Source organism: Vombatus ursinus, unplaced genomic scaffold (genome assembly GCF_900497805.2).
Source record: "Vombatus ursinus unplaced genomic scaffold, bare-nosed wombat genome assembly UNPS02000580.1, whole genome shotgun sequence".
NCBI lineage: Eukaryota > Metazoa > Chordata > Mammalia > Diprotodontia > Vombatidae > Vombatus > Vombatus ursinus.
Genome location: NW_020940358.1, coordinates 26,752,553 through 26,769,572, shown reverse-complemented (window position 1 = coordinate 26,769,572; position 17,020 = coordinate 26,752,553). Strand labels below are relative to the sequence as shown.

General features: G+C 40.2%; 1 protein-coding gene across 3 annotated transcripts in view; it reads left to right on the top strand.

Annotated features, from left to right (window-relative positions):
• Nucleotides 1-17,020, top strand: part of EYA2 (EYA transcriptional coactivator and phosphatase 2) — a 247,930-nt gene that overhangs the window by 99,880 nt on the left and 131,030 nt on the right. For all 3 annotated transcript variants that reach the window (XM_027848711.1, XM_027848700.1, XM_027848704.1), the window contains 2 exons: nucleotides 8,093-8,138; nucleotides 9,880-10,022. In XM_027848711.1, the coding sequence (XP_027704512.1) occupies nucleotides 8,093-8,138; nucleotides 9,880-10,022 (189 nt within the window). The remainder of the gene's footprint in view (nucleotides 1-8,092; nucleotides 8,139-9,879; nucleotides 10,023-17,020) is intronic.

Here is a 17,020-nt window from a genome sequence, read left to right as displayed (position 1 = left end):
GATATTTGCTGTAGGTGTTTTGAAAGCCCACTTATCTCACCGTGGCTAACTGTGTTTGATTACAGCTCACAAGATGTGAATGCCACAAAACAGGGTTGGCTGGAAGGACTAGTGTGAGGGGGAAGCTGGCATTTTAAAATTCATGTTTGCAGTCAAATGTCAAGTCGTCAGAAGTTTATTTTTAAGGAAATTGAGGCCTTGACAAAGTCATTGCTGCTGTTACAAAAGTAATAGAGTCATCTGAGAATGTCAGCACTGGAATGGACCTTGGAATATAAAATGTTAAAATGGGAAGGGACCTTAAGAACACAGAATACAGAGGGCCAAGAGCTGGAATAAATCTTAGGAATCATCCAATCTGGGGGTTCTTTGCCTGGGGTGACCTTGGGTTTTTAATGTTTTGATAACTGTATTTCAATATAATTGGTCTTCTTTATAATCCTATGTATTTTACTCTGTGCCTTTAGAAACATTTTGAGTAGGGGTCCATAGGCTTCATCAAACTGGCAAGAGTGTCCATGACAAAAACAAAGTGAGAAGCCCCTCAGTTTGTCCAACCCCTTCATTTTACAGAAGGGGAAATTAAGGCCCAGAGCAGGAAAATGACTTGTATAACATTATGGAGTTGATTGAGGGACAGCAAGGTGGTACACTGGATAGAGAGCCGGGCCTGAAGTCAGGAAGACTCATCTTCGTGGGTTCAAATCTGGTTTTAGACACTTACTAGCTGTGTGACCCTGGACAAGTCAGTTAACCCTATTTGCCTCAGTTCTCTTATCTGTAAAAATAAGCTGGAGAAGGAAATGGCAAACCACGCCAGTATTTTTGCCAAGAAAACTCCAAACGGAGTCACAAGAGTCAGACATGACTGAAAAACCACTGAACAACAACAATAGAGTTGATTAGTGGCAGGATTTAGGTATTTCACTTGGAAGGGGGAGGGGGTGATGAGGTTGAACCTTTTTCTAAAACCTTCATCTTGTGGGTAGGAAAAAAAATTCAGTCTTGAGTTGTGAAGGCAGTGGAAGAAGCATGTTGAACAGCCTTTCTGAAAAAGAACATTGGCTTCTTGATCCTGCCCCAGAGCTTGGTAGGAGGAAGCATTGTAGGCTGCCTGGGAGTCATGGACGAGGTCAGAAAGAATTCCTTGTAGCTTATTCAGAAACCGAGTTGCATTAATTTTGAGCAAGCAGATTAAAGACTGTGTTTGACTGTTATTTCTCTCCCTCGAGTGAAACAAACACAGTGAGTGAGAATCCTAGATAAAGGTGAAAATTATGTTTAGCGTATTGGTTGCTAGCTTGCCTAGGAATGGGAGGCAGCAGGATGTGATTGAAGGAGCGTTTGGATTGGGAATTTGGAGATCTGGGATCTGGTCCTGCCTCTGCTCACTAGGGGTGCGACCTCTGGCATCAGTTTCCCCATCTAGTAAAAATGAGAGAGTTGCACTAGTATCATTGCTAGCTCCAAAACTCTATGAGTTCATTGCATCTGATTCTTTTGTCTCTCCCATATCCGGTTAGTAGCCAAATCTTGCTAGTTCTACCTCCATTCCCTTCAGAGTGCTATAAATCACAAAGTACTTTTGTAGTAAGCACTAGCCTCCAGAAAAGAAGCAGCAGTGGTTTCCAGATATGCACACGAGAAACTATCCCAGGTTTCTTTCTTTCTTCCTTCCTTTTTTCTTCTTATTTGATTTCTCATCTCAATTAGTCAAACTATTGTGTTAACCCATACTATGACCTTAGATTAGTAGTATCCACTTAGATAGAACTAGGGCAGGGATGGGGAACCTACGCTTCGAGGCCACATGTGGCCGTCCAAGTCCTCAAGTGCCGGAAATCCGAATGTGACCTTGAGACCGCAGGTTCCCCACCCCTGAACTAGGGAAATAAATTGTACGTAAGAATCCCCTGTGGGTCACATATTGAATTAGAAAAACTTGTATTAACATTATCTGTATCCTGTTCTATTTTTGTTCATTTTGATAAATATTTCCCAATTACATTTTAATCCAGTTCAGGCCCACTGGGAGTGTTGCCCCCCACCATGTGTCTGACACCTTTGCCTAAGACAATTCACTAAATCTCTCTGGGTCTCCAATTCCTGATCCATGAAATGAAGGAGTTGTATTAGACTATCTCTAAGGTCCCTCCAGCTCTTATATTCTATATACCAAGGTCGTTTATAGCTCTAAGATTCTGTTGACTTCAAATTTTGAAAACCTCAAAATATAATGCAGCCAAACTTGAGCATATGAAAGAAGATACTGCCTTAAAGACTTTGTCTTGGATAAAATCATGATGACCTGTACCTGATGATAGGAATCAATACCCCTGGCTTCTAATCCAAATGAGCCATTTAGGGCCAAAAGGGACCTTAGAATATGGGATGACAAAGCTTTCAAGGACTTGAGGGATCATTTAATCATTTTACAGAGGAGGAAATATATTTTATTTCCATTGCATTGAAGCAGGTGGGTCTTCGATTCTAAAATTTGTGAAGATTCTCTGAGAGGGAGAATGGGAAAAGTTACTATCAAATTCGGAGATGGCAAGTCTGGTAATATCCTATTACATAAACAAGTTTCTTTCAGTGCCTTGTGAGATTGGAGCTCAGCTTCGCTGAATCTGCTGGAGAAATTCTATACTTCAGTGTGCTCACTAAGTGCCAAATTAAGCCACTGTTGGCTGGCCTATTTCCCCCTTCACCTTTCATCCTGTTTTCATTCATATCTTTAGCAAGGATTGGTCTGAGTACCTACTGTGCGCCAGCACTCTGCACAACATACAAAAAGAGTTCTGATGTGGTCCCTTCCCTCAGAGAACTGAATGGGAGACAGAATTAATGTGACAATGTGAAGAAAGTAGAGATAACAGTGGTCAAGGAAGACTGGAGGTGGGAGCTGAGCTAGGACCTGGCCGCTGCTAACAGCCTTGAAAGATTAATTACACTAAGAAAGGAGAGAGGAGGCAAACATTTTTCTTTTTGGAAAAAAAAAAAGCAGCTGCAAATACTGGAATATTAGATGTTTCCTCTGGGTTGTGAATCCCTACTCCCATTAGATAATCATCATTCTTATTTTTTTTTAAGGTCTTTAACATTCCATCTTGATGTTGAATGTCATTTTCATTCATTCATTCAATAAACAAATACTTTTTGAGCACTTATTTTATGCACGGCTCAGGGTTTTGTCTGGGTAGAGCTGAGCATGTGGCAAATGTGTTTTCCTCACCTTCACCCCTCAGACCATTAAGCCAGGAGCAACTAGTTTCCACAGGTGACTTGGCCCGTGGAAAATCCTGTGCTTGCCACACCCTCTCTGCAGAGCTAATCACTTCTACGGGGGGGGGGGGGGGGGGGGTGGGGGGAGGGGGGTACCATTGTAATGCTTATATAAGAAGAGAATTCCTGATCCTTTCTTTAAAGGAAATGACGCAAAAACTAAAAGGAGTGAGTGCCCATTAATATTTTGTGTATGTGTCATATTGCTTTATCTTTTAAACATTTTTTTTAAATTGAAGCCTTTTTTTATCTATCACTTCTGAATATATCCCTCCCTATGCCTCTACCCAAGGAGCCATCCTTTGCGACCAAGAAAGAAGGGAAAAGATCAGTTCAAAACTAAGCAATACCTACCTCCACCTTGTTTGACTATATGCAGTATTCCACACCCATAGTCCTCACTTCTGCAGCGAAGAGAGGGAGAGTATCCATTAATATTATAATCATCCAAAAAGGAAATAAAAATTTAAATATATTGCAATCAATCTTATTATCACTGAAAATAATACTTTAAATTTATGTTCAAGATAATTAAACATAAATTATCCCATCTGATCCTCAGAATAACCCTATGAGGGAGGTAGGGCAAGTGTTGCCATCCTCATTTTTATACTTGTAGAACCTGAGCTCAGAGGTGAAGTGACTTGCTCAAGATCCCACAGCTAATTGATGGAAGAGGCTGAACCAGGACTGACTGCGAGGGTCAGAGCTCTCTCCTGTCCTGCACTGTTGCCTGTTTTATGAGGACATGTGATATAAGAAGGAGGTCAGAGATTTTGAGTTGGAAGGGACCTTAAGAGATCTGTCTCCTTCATTTTGTAGATGAGAGTGATTTAAACTGAGGTTTAGAGGAATTAAGCTGCTTACCCAATATCACAAAGGGAATCAAGTGGCACAGCTAGTCAGTAAAAGGCAAAGAACCCAAATATTAAATCCACAGCTCTTTCCATTTGTCTTGTGGGTGGGTGGGGAGGATCTTAGGACCTGAGTTACAGTGTACTTAACTAGTTAATTAGTATTGCGACAAGCCTCATTGCCCTCATCTCACAGGATTGTTAGAAAGAAAAGGCTTTGTAAACCTTTAAGTGCTCTATAAAAAGTGAGATATTTATTGTTATTTATTATCATGGCCAGTATCATATGCTAAATTCCTGTTTTCCACAGTGAAGAACTATCCTTGGCCATGAATATTCCTTTTCTCTGCAAAGAGAAAAGAGATGATAGATTTGTGGTGTTTCTGCATTTGGGAGAAGGGGTGATAGCAAAAAAGTTTCTTGCAATAAAACTATCTGAATTGGAATTAATGTAATTCCTTGCCATGTTTATAAGGAGCCATCTCCAGCACCTAGGTTAGTTATCACATTCTAGGTGGCAACTTTTGGCCCCCTTTCCCAATCATTAGCTTGCTGATCCCCTTGTGAGAGGAAGAGAATGTGAGCTTTGGAAATCAAGAGGCAGAGGTTTTAATGGCTTAAGCAAGACCCCACTAAAGGAATCCACCACAAGACCTGGGGTGAGAATTCAGTCATCTATATTGCTGTATGCCAGCCACTGGTCCATACCACTGACTCAGGAATGAAAAATCAAGTTTGCAATGATTTACTCATCCTGAAAGAGAGAACCTGCAGCCTAGCTGCAGTATTGTTACCCACACTCTGACTTCTCTCCCACCCCCAATCAAGAAAAAAGTTTAAATTTGAAACTTCAGAAGTAAATGGAGGGTGTCTTTTAGCAGTTAGTAAGTCATCTGTCATGTTTCCTCTTCTTTTAAGGTTCCTGGGGTTTGGGCTGGGAAGATTGGGGGTAAGGAGGGAATGTTAAAATTGAACCAAATAAAAATAGATTGAAACTTTTTTTTAAATCCACCCAAAATGATTTCATACTGAAGTCTACAGGGGGAAAAAAAGGGTTTTTTTGTAAAGTATGTCTCCCTCTTGTATAATCTTTCCTAGGTTTATTGGGGTGTGACAGGGAAGGGATTACTCTTTTACAAAAGCGTATATAGGGGACAACAGCAGTCAGGGGGAGACACTTAATTTTCCCACCAGACTGAAAGAAGATAAGAGTAAGAAGAAACCCAGAAGTGATGAAACTTGTATATCACCTGTTTTGGTTGGTGGTAAAAAATTCAATCCAAATTTATGGAATTACAAGTTAGCCAGAGCCCATAGGAATATTTCCAGTTAGTTACATTTTATGCACATTTGCATATTTCATTAAATAAAACATGTTCAAAATGTTTAATTCACCAAGCTATGTATTACTGAATTCTTTTTTATATAATGACACATAGGGCACCATAATGAGACTTTTCATTCTGTAGTCCTAGGAAAGGACATCCTAGGGAACAGACTATGAGGCTAAGGGAACTCCCTGAAGATGGATATAGACTGATAGCTGGAATGTTCTTCCTCCTCACCTCAGACTCATAGTTTCCCTCAAGACTCCTCTCAAATTCCACCTGCAAAAAATATAATCAAGTTGTAAGCCTTGCCCTTATGGTGTTCATAATCTGCAATGGCAGTTCTTGTTTGTTCATGGACCCCTCAGGTGGGCTAGTGAAGTCTGTGACTCTGACCCTTGGAATAATGTGTTTAAATACATAAAATAAAATATGGAAGAGTATAAAAAAATCAAAGTGTTGTCAAAATAAGGATGTAATTTTTCCTCAAGTTCACAGACCCTCCTGAAATTTATTCATAGACCTTCATTTACAAAATCCCTGATCTAGAAGTATGGTGATACCCACCCCCCCAAAAAAGGACAAATATACCATTCCTGTAATCCAGAATAGACTAAGACATACAGGAGGTAGAAAATAGTATTTAAAACTTGAGGATTTGGGTGTGGGGTGGGGATGGGAAGAGGTGTTCTGACTGAAGGCTTTCCAGAGAAGGGAGTATTTGAACTTGGCTTCCAAAGATTAGGAGGTGCAGGATTTCAGGTGTAGAGAACTACATGAGCAATGATATATAGTAAGAGGAAGATAATTGGCATCAGGGACTTAATGCTATTTTCTGTCTTCTCACACCTTACTCCCTAACATACTCTGCCAATAGCACTGGCCTCCTGGCTGTTACATGAACAACACATCTCTCAGCTTTGACTGTTCCCCATGCCTTGAAGCTTTCTCTACGCCACTCTGAATACTGACCTCCCTGGCTTCCTTTTAAATCCCAATTAAAATCCACCTCCTACAGGAAGCCTTCCCCAATCCCTCTTCATCCTAGTGCCTTCTCTCTGTTGATTATTCCCAATTCATCCTGCATGCAGTTTGTTTGTACAGTTGTTTGTAGTTTCCCCCATTAGTTTGTGAGCTCCTTGAGGACAGGAACTGGTTTTGCCTCTTTTTATGTGCCCAGAGCTTAGCCCAGTGTCTAGCACACCACAGACACTTAATAAATGCTTATAGGACTGTTTTGTGAATTTCTCTTAAAGTCTGTTAAGAAAGGAACTGTGTCCACAAAATAGGAAAAAACCCTGGTCACTCATTTTCCTTCTCTCTACACTTAGTAAACTCATCAGCTCCTATGGGTATAATTATCATGTCTATGCAGATGCTTCCTCAATATTCATATTCAGTCTCTGCCACCCCTCTTCTGCTTCTCTGTGTGTCTGTGTGTCTGTCTGTCTCTCCTCTATCTCTTTTTCTCTCCCTTCCCCCACCATGTCTTTTTAGTTCCACTTTCCTCAAATCTCTTCATCTGTGTCCACCTCTCAACTACTGTGCTCCCAGTTCAGGCCTTTATTCCCCCCATGCTTTCCTGAGCTATTGCAATAGCCTTCTCATTTGGTCTACATCTCCAATGTCTCCCCTCGTCTATTCATTCTCCACATAGGTGCCAATGGTGTTTCTAAAACACAGGTCTGACCTTGTCACACCTCTGCTCCAGAAGATCCAGTGGCTCCCTCTTGCCTCTGGCATAAACTGCAGATTCCTCAGTTTGGCATTTAAAGTTCATCATAGTCTTGCTACTACCTGTCTTTTCAGGCTGATGATCCCCATTGCTCCCCTTCATACATTCTTCAGGCCAACCCAACTGGCCTACTTAATGTCCCCTATACAACTAATCTGTTTCCCTCCTCTCTGCCTCTGAACAGACTGTTCCTTTATTAATTTGCTGCCTCAGAATTGCTCCCCTTTATTACCTTTCTGTCTTGGAAATCCTTCAAAGCTTAGCTCAAATGCAACCTGCTGTAAGGAGCTCTCTTAATTCCTCCTATTCTTAATGCCCCCCAAATTACTTTGAGTTTATCTTGTATTTATTATCTGTGTATATGTTGCTCCCCCTCAGTAAAAAGCCAGCTTCTTAAGGACATGTACTGCTTTGTGTATCCTGAGCACCTAGCATGGTACCTGATACTTAGTAGACACGTCTTTAATAAAAATTTAATTGATTAACAAATGTCTGAATGAGGGATTGAATAAAGGTCAATTGTTACTTTCCATAGCTGTGAAAAGGTCCTTGTCTCACTCCAAGATAGGATTGTAACTTTCTCCCTGGGATGGATTTGGGCTTCTTATGTAGGATCATAATTGATATCCATCTAAATTATCACTGTTGTCTAATAGCCAGAGATTTGCAAGCAGCGTCAAGACTGTGCAGAAAGTAGGGTTCTAGAATGCTTTTCTCTAAACTAGCTTTTTTTTTAATAGAGGAATCCCTTCATAGCTTCTTTCCAAGTTACTCTTCGTGTGTGAGTCAGTGTGTGAAATTGAAGCTTAAGTTTGCTGGCATGATGTATTATTGATGGAGACAGACACTGTAATCAATTTTTCCCTTGTCTCCCTTTCTCCTCTCCCCAGGCAACTTCAAACAAGCTTTAGAGACTGTTCCTCCGCTCTTCTCACGGTGAGTAGCACTGGTTGAATTTGGGGGCAATCTGATGTTTGAATTGACAACTTTATTATTATGGCTGTGCCTGTACATAGTAGGTACTTTATGAATGCTTGCAGAGTGATTGATTAACTATGTCCCATTCCTTGCTCTAGTGGATAAGTTCTTTGAAACATCGGTTTGAGAGGTTTTTTTTTCTTTTAAAAACCTGACCATCAATTTAGAAGAAAGTTTTAGTTTCTGGAAAGCACTGGACCCTTGTTAGTATCAAGTTTTGGTCATTAGATCATACATGTATATATACATGTGTATTTACACATACATACTGTACAAGCACACACTGACGTGTTTTAAAAGATCCTACTGCCGTTATCTTTAGGTTTGCAGTACAGAGATGATAGACTCAAAGCACATTAGAACTAAAAGAGACCTTGGGATCTTCACTTGCAGCCCCCCCTCACTCCCATTTTACAGAAAAGCATACTGAGACCCTAAAGCAAATAGTGACTTGCCTAAGATCACATGTAGAATCAATGGCAGTGATTGGTCACAACACTTTTGGAACTAAGCATTTTTTTTTTTATATTATAGTGTACAAGAAAACATGCTGAGCTTGGCATCAGGAGTTACTTATTACCTGTATGACCTTGGGAAAGTCATTTATCCTAAATTAAACCTTTCACAATCACCCCCCCCAGCTGTGGATACTCTCCCCTCAAAAAGTTAAATTGTATTTATTTTGTGACTCAACAAACATTTATTAAGCATCTACCATGTGTCAGGCACTGTGCTAGGTGTTAAGGCTACAAGTACAAAGCAGGAAACAATCCCTGCTGTGAAGAAGCCTGCATTCTAATAGGGCATAGCAACAGAGGCAACATAAATATAAAGTGAGAAAGTATTCAGTAGTTAACACTGGCTATTTCAGGAGGGAGGGCACTAGGAGCTGGGAGGGTCAGGCAGGCTTCCTGCAGAAGACGGTACTTGAGCTGCGTCTTAAAGGAAGAGACAGACTCTGTGAGGCAGAAGTAAGGAGGGAATGCATTCCAGGAATGTGGCAGGGCTAGTGCGGAGGCAGAGTGCTGAGAGACAGAGGATTGTGCACAGCCAAAATGGCCTTCGAGTTTTTCCTCACAAAGTACCAGAGGGATGTAATGTCCAGTGGGACCGAAAAGATAGGTTGGGGCCAGATTGTGCAGTGTTTTTAAAATCTGAACAGAGAAGTTTGTACGTTATCCTAACATTAATAGGAAGCCACTGGAGTTGATAAAGTAGAGGAGACACGTGGTCAAATCTCCACTTAAAGAAAATTACTTAAGCATCAGTGTGTAGGATGGATTGGAGTATTGGGAGACCTGAGGTGGAGGGTGTTCGGTCATTTTCCAGTCGTGTTCAACTCTCTGTGACCCCATTTGGGGTTCTTTTGGCAAAGATGGCTTGCCATTTCTTCCTCCAGATCATTTTACAGATGAGGAAACTGAGGCAAACAGCGTTAAATGATTTGCCCAGGGTCACCTACACAGCTAGTAAGTGTCTGAGGCCAGATTTGGACTCAGGAAGATGAGTCTTCTTGACTCCAGCCCAGCACTCTATCCACCGAGTCACTTAGTTACCCTATGTTGTTCATTCAAGACCTGAGGTATGGGGCCATGTAGGTCCCAGGCACAAGGCTCATTTAACTCAGGTAGTCAGAGAGTAGAATGAGTTTGTGATGATAGTGATTTGGTGTTAAACAGTCTTCTCTCCCTCTGTGTAGACATTATCCTCATCTAGTGTCTGTCCAGTCTCTCCCCGCCATGGCAACGTATGGACAGACTCAATACAGTACAGGGATCCAGCAGTCCACGGCTTATTCACCGTACCCTCCTCCAGCGCAAGCCTATGGAATACCTTCCTACAGTGAGTACTGCTTGTGTCTCTCTGTTCTGCTTGCTCACAACAGCTTTGTACTTGTCTGGGTGGCAATTCTTGGATGTCCTAGAATGTTGTTCCTAAATGGAACCTTACTCCATAGAATATCAGAACTGGAAGGGCCCATAGAAGGGTAGGACTGAAAGGTTCTACTTCTCGTAGAACTCCCAGGCTGAACATGATGAACTGAAAGGGCTCTTGGAACAAAGAATAGCAGAGGAGAAGATACCCTAACATCACTGAGTCCAATCACCTCATTTTATAAACGGGGACCATCAGGTCTGTAGGAGGAAATTACTTGCTCAAGGACGTTTAGCATATTAACAAGGGGCAAAGCCGAGAATAAAATTTGGGGTATGTATTGCTCCACTCTCGTATTTAATGCTTCAGAGAGATGCAGAATGATGGAGATTTGTCATCAGTCTTCTCATAAAAGTCTTTGGCCTAAAGTTCGATTAGTAAGGAGAGTATTTTGAATTGATTCAGAGTTTTAGAATACTACACTGTGATCTTTAGAAGAGATGCCAGTTCTCTCCATTCAACATTGTCCATGCATAGACTGTGAAAAGGCAAGGGCCTTTGAATTCAATGTAATTCATATTTATTAAAGAGCTGCTATGAGCAGGACACCAGGGTTATAGAGATAGAACATAAATAGAACCTACTCTCAAGGAACAGGAATTTAACTATAACATGAAACGAATGAGTGAGCAGATGAATGAATGAATGAAAATCGCATTTTATTGAGTACTTACTATGTGCTCAGCACTGAGAATCCAAATGGAAAAGTAAGACAGTCCTTCCTCCCAAGGAGCTCACATTCTAATGAGAGACAGATAACAGAAATGGAGTATTTTAGCTACAAGTCAGATGGAGAGGTCCCTATGGTTTTTAGGGAACAGTGGCAAAGCTACTATCACTCCTGCTACTAATGCTAACAATAAATAATAAGCATTTATACTTTGCCTACCATATGCCAGGCACTGTGCTAAGTGCTTTATAAATATTATCTCATTTGATCTTCACAACAGCCCTGGTAGGTAGGTGTTATTATTATCCTCATTTTACAGTTGAAGAAACTGAGGCAAAAAGAGGTTAAGTAACTTGCTCGCACAGCTAGTAAGTGTCTGAGGTTGGATTTGAACTCAGATCTTCGTGCTTTCAGTCCCAGTGCTCTATCCACTACACCACCAAGCTGACTATGATGATGCCTTTTCTTTTATGTCATTTCCACTAATAAAATCATTTCAGTTTCTGATCTGGAACTATTTAACAATGCCAAGGATTTTGGTGGCAAAAACTTTCATTTCTGAGTCTTTAATGGCTCTGGCTGTAGCCCCTGCAGGGACTGTCGCCAGGTTGCATTTCCACCACAGTTGCTACCCACGATGCGCTGCTAGCACTGGGCCGGAAGCATTCCCATTCCCAAGGTTCTTGGGTTCAGAGTCCGGGATTGTCCCCATCAGGGTCTGAGAGTCAAGGTGCCCAGCACGTACTACCTTCTGCCTGTCTCCCAGGGTGCCTTGGTGCTTCAGCCAGGCTGGCTTGCATGTGCACAGATGAATAAATAAAAGCCAATTAGAGAAGATGAACTTAAAACTGGAGAAATCAGGGAAGGCTTCTCAGACAGGATGACGCATGAGCTGAAACTTGAAGGAAAATAGATGCAGAGGCAGTGTTGAAGGGGCGGTGCATTCTAGATGTAGGGGATGATCTGAATCAGTGGATAGATATGGTGATGGGTGAGAGAATAGCTATGTGGTTCAGTTTGGCTTGTACACAGACTATGTAAGGGAGAATAATGTTAAGTTAAGGAAGCCAGGTTGTTCAGGACTTAAAATCCTGGGCTTGAGGGATTTGTATTCTATCCCAGAGGCAATAGGAGGCCACTAAAGAATGTTGAGTGGTGAGGAATGTGGCCAAAACAGACCTGATTTAGGAAGACGGTTTTTGTGGCTGTGGGGAAAATGGATGAAAGAGGAGACCTATTAGGAAAGATAGATGACAAGGTGGATGGCGTGTGGAAAGTGAAAAGAGGGCCCTTTGTTAATAAACAGTCTTCTAGGGACACACATAGAAAGAGGCAACATGGAATAGTGGGACTGTTTTAGAATCAGAAGAAATCTAAGTTCACATCTTGCCTCTGGCACTTAACAGTTATGTAACAGCGGGCAAGATATCCAACCTCTTTGAGGCTCAGTTTCCTCATCTGTAAAATGGAGATGGCAATATTTATAATATTTACCCCAAAGGAAGGACTGTTCAAATGTGAACCTGAAGCAAATACCCCACGAGCAACTGGGGGCTGCTGACAGTTTTTGAGCTGGTAATATGGCCACAAACTTTAACATGCCATGTAAATATCTGCTTTTCATATTCTTACTATTTATAAACCCATCCAGATCTTGAGTAATGAGTATACGGGGGGTTTTTTTGCTTTTTTTTTCCTCTTGCAGGAAAAAAATCATTTTAAATATTAAATATATACATATATATGCATACACATAATCATATATGAGCTATCCCCTCTTGGCTGACAACCAAGAATAATGTAGCAGACAGAAAAATAAAACTACTCCTATTTCTAGACAAAACATGGCATTGTTGGAAATTAATTTGGTACAAAATTCTTGCACTATCAATAGCATTGAGCCTTTCAGAGAGTCCACTCACTTGCAAATATTAATTGAGTCTGGATTGTAATAGGTTAAGAGTTCACTTGAAGAATGCTAACACTGTTGAAAAAATATTTTAAAGTATATAGGTGATGTGCAAAAAACAACTTTTTCACATGTCTACACATCACTAGGGCTTGAGCTAAGTAAGAAGAGATTTCTAGTAATGAGAAATGTCTTACAATGGAGCAGCTAATGCCTCTTCTGATTAGTGAGTTTCTGGGGTTCTTAACTTGGGTTCTGTGAATCCCCAAGAGGTCCATGAATAGATTTCAGGGCAGGGGGAGGTGATCATCGATGAATTTGGATGGAGAAAAAAAATTACATCTTTATTTTCACTAACCTCTAACTAAAATTTAACAATTTCTTCCATTAGGAAATAAAAAAAAAATTCTGAGAAGAGTACTGTAAGTTTCACCAGACTGTCAGAGAAGTCCATGATACCACCAAAAAAAAAAAAAAAAAAACGGCAGTTAAAACACCCTGATCTAGTTCAACTCCCTCATTTTACAGATGAGGACATCGTGGCCCCAGGGAAGTTAAGAGACAGCTTGGGGTCATACACACAGGAATGAAATGGGCTTTGAATCCAGGTCCTCTGATTCTAGAAACAACCCTCTTTCCATTGGAGTATGCTGTATAATAAGAGGATGGATCACAACTTGTCAGAGATGTTTGTATAGAGGATTCCTACCTTGGTCAGCAGGCAGAGATGAATTCAGTTATGGGGGCTACATTTTACATGTTACATTGACAAACTGGAAAACGTTCAGAGCTGAGGAACCAGGATGGTGACAGTCCTGAAAGGTGTGTCACCTAAGGGTCAGTTGAAAGAAGTTGGAATATTTAGCCTGAGGGGGAAAAAAACTGGAGGGAGGGGAGTGGGAGAGTAGGAGCATGTGGGTGCCTTCAAATATTTGAAGGGCTCCTATGTAGGAAGATTAAATATGAATTTAATACCATGTGACAGAGTAAAAAAAAAAAGCTAAGATCAACAAGTGGAAAGTTATAGAAGCATGGGTATAATTCAGTTTAATATAAAAAAAACTTCTCAATAATCAATACTGTACAATAGTGGAAATGGTTTTTTTTAATAATTATATATAAGTTGCCGTAACTATAAATGTGCATTAGGAGCATGGCCACTAGGAGAATGTAAATTCTTCTGAATAAGATTTGGTTCAAGCGCTACCTTCCACATGAAGCATTTATTGAGCCCTCCCAGATGCTAGTGTCTCCCTTAATTTCCCCCCAAAAAATCACCTTTAATTTATTTTACATATATCTGTATAAAGTACACTTTGTCTCCCCCAATAGAATGTAAGCTCCTTAAGGAAAAGCATTGTTTTACTTTTGTTGTTAATCATCCAGTCTGTCAGTCATTTGTAACTCTTCGTGACCTCCCGGACCATGTGTGTCCATGAGGTTTTCTTGGTAAAAATACTGGAGTGGTTTGCCATTTCCTTCTCCAGTTGATCACCTTTTGTCAGAACTCTCCATTGTGAACTCTCTGTGTTGGGTAACATGGCATAGTGCATGGTTTCTTTGAGCTGTACAAGCCCTCTGCTGAGACAAGGCAGTGATCCCAGAGAGTAATGCCTAGTATAGAGTAGGCACTTAATAAATGATTATTGATGGATTGATTGTCATAGAAGCATCAGGAATAGTGGATAGAGAACTAGGCTCAGAGTCAAGAAAACCTGCCTGTGACCCATACTTATCCTGGACAAATCACTTAACTTCTCAGTGTCTCAGATGGCTCTCTAAGGCTAAAGGTGTGAAACATGCTGCCTGATGCCCACAGCACTCCGAATGGCCCATATCAGATTAAATTGTAATTGGGAAACATTTAAGAAAATAAATAAAAAATACATCAGAACATATATAATGTTAATATGTGGTTTTCTGAGTCAATATGCAACTCACAGGGATCCACATGTACCAATTAGTGGCCCAGTGACTGCGAGTTTCTTCACTAGAATTTGACTAGACCAGGGTTCTTAACCTTTTTGTATCATGGACCCCTCTGGCAATCTGGTGACTCCTAGGGAGTCATTCTCAGAATGATGTTTTTAAATGCATAAAATAAATACATGGGATCACAAAACCAATTATATTGATATACAGTTATCAAGCCATTTTTTCTTTTTAGTTCATAAACCCCAGTTAAGAACCCACGGTCTAGAGTCTAGACTCTAGACAAATTAAATCATAATTAGTATTAGTATGTAACCCTTTACTTCTAAAAAGAATATTATGTGTACAATCTCATTTGATCCTCACCCACCGGAGTGAATTAACTAGTTATAAATATTATCACCATTTTGCAGATGAGCAAACAGGCCCAGTGAGATAAATTAACTTATGCAGAGCCAAATAGCTAGTAAGAAAGAAACCTAGGAAACGGCGAACCACTCCAGTATCTTTGTCAGGAAGACCCCAAATGGGGTCATGAAGAGTTGGACACAACTGAAAAAAAAAACAAAACAAAACAAACCTGAACAAGAACAAACCTAGCATTTAAACGTAGGTCCCCTGATTCAGTGTGTTATATGATTTTATCCTAAGAAGTAATGAGCTCCTCATCCTAATGTTTGAGTGGGAGCTAGATGAAGGCCTGTCAGGTATGGTTAAGAGGGTGGAGGGTGAATTACTGCATTGGGTGGGGATTGGATTAGATGCCTTCTAAACTTCCTTATTGTAGGATTCTATGGTTCTAACATTGTCTGGACAAATACTAGGTTTTGTTATGAATCATGCTTCCTTTGTCCTTTGTAAAGAACGTTTAAGTTCCCTTCTTTCACCTCTGTTCAAATAACTTCTGAGAAAATGAAATACCAATGAAGGAACTTGGGTGAGGGAGGCACATCTGTTTAATAGTCACCTGAGGGCTCTCCTATCGATAAATACTGAATACCCTTTCTTTGCCTAGGACATATGTTGGGTAGGAGGATCCAAGTAAAGCACTGTCCATCTAGCCTTATGGACAAGCCCTTTACAAGAAGCATCTATTAAGAGATGTCCCTTTTTTTCTGCCACATTGAATTATTTGGGCCTCTTTGCCTGGATCAGGGTGGTACATTGGAAAGAGCTCCAGATCTGAAGTCAGAATCCTTTAGTCACTTCCTCTTGCTGGGTTTCACTTTCTTTTTGTCAAATGGGAGGTGGACTGGCATTTATGTTAAAGTCACTAAAAAGCAGAAAAATGGATGGATTTTTCTTTAACCTTATGAAAACTATTTCTTTAAAATAAAAACCCACATCATAGATACACATCAGAGGCTTTCCCACTTAGAACAAGAATTTAACAAGGAAAGGTAGTTAGGTGGCACAATGAATAGAACAATGAGCCTGGAGTCAAGATGACCTGAGTTCAAATGTGGCCTCAGACACTTATTAGATGTGTGACCTTGGGCAAGTCACTTGACCTTGTTTGTCTTAGTTCCTCGTCTATAAAATGAGCTAGTGAAGGACATGGCAAACCATTATCTTTGCCAAGAAAATTCCAGGTGGGGTCACAAAGAATTGGACACAACTGAAATGATTGAATAACAACAAAATAAAAGGAAATTTACTGTTATTTGACATGATAATATAAATGTTAGTTATAGCATTGAGTTAAGAATAAGAAAAAATCAATAATATGTGTTAAACAATTAATACAAGGCAGTTTTTGGAGGGAATACACTGGCTGCTTAGGGGATCAGGAAGAGCTTCATGTGGAAAGTGGTGCTTAAATTGAGTCTTGAGGAAACACATGAATTACAAGACACAATGGTAAATAGGAACTGCAGTTCAAGCTTGGGGACATCAGTACAAGGGCACGGAGATGGGAAATGGTTAGTAGTGTGTGCAGGACCAATATGACTGGATCACATAGTGTGTGGAGATGAACAATGTATAAGACTGAAAAGGTTAGATGAAGGCAGATTGGGAAGAGCTTTAAATGTCAAATAGGAGTGTATATTTTATCTTTGAGGTAATATAAAATCACGGGAGCTCATTGAGTAGATGAGGGGCACGATTAGAACTGTGCTTTAGGAAAATCATTTTGGCGACTGGAAGATGAATTTAAGAAAGGAGAGACGTGAGGCAGAAAAATCAAATGGAAGACTTTTGTAATAGTCTAGGTTAAGAAATTAACAGAATAAGTATAGGCAGAGAAGATATTAAAACATCTTTATGTTCAACTGATCTATTAGTATATTTTTCAAATGCAACAGACATAGAAATAATAATAAATGGATTGAACAAGATGGTGGAATAAAAGATAAACCCACAAAAATCATTAGTATTTTTGATATATCAAAA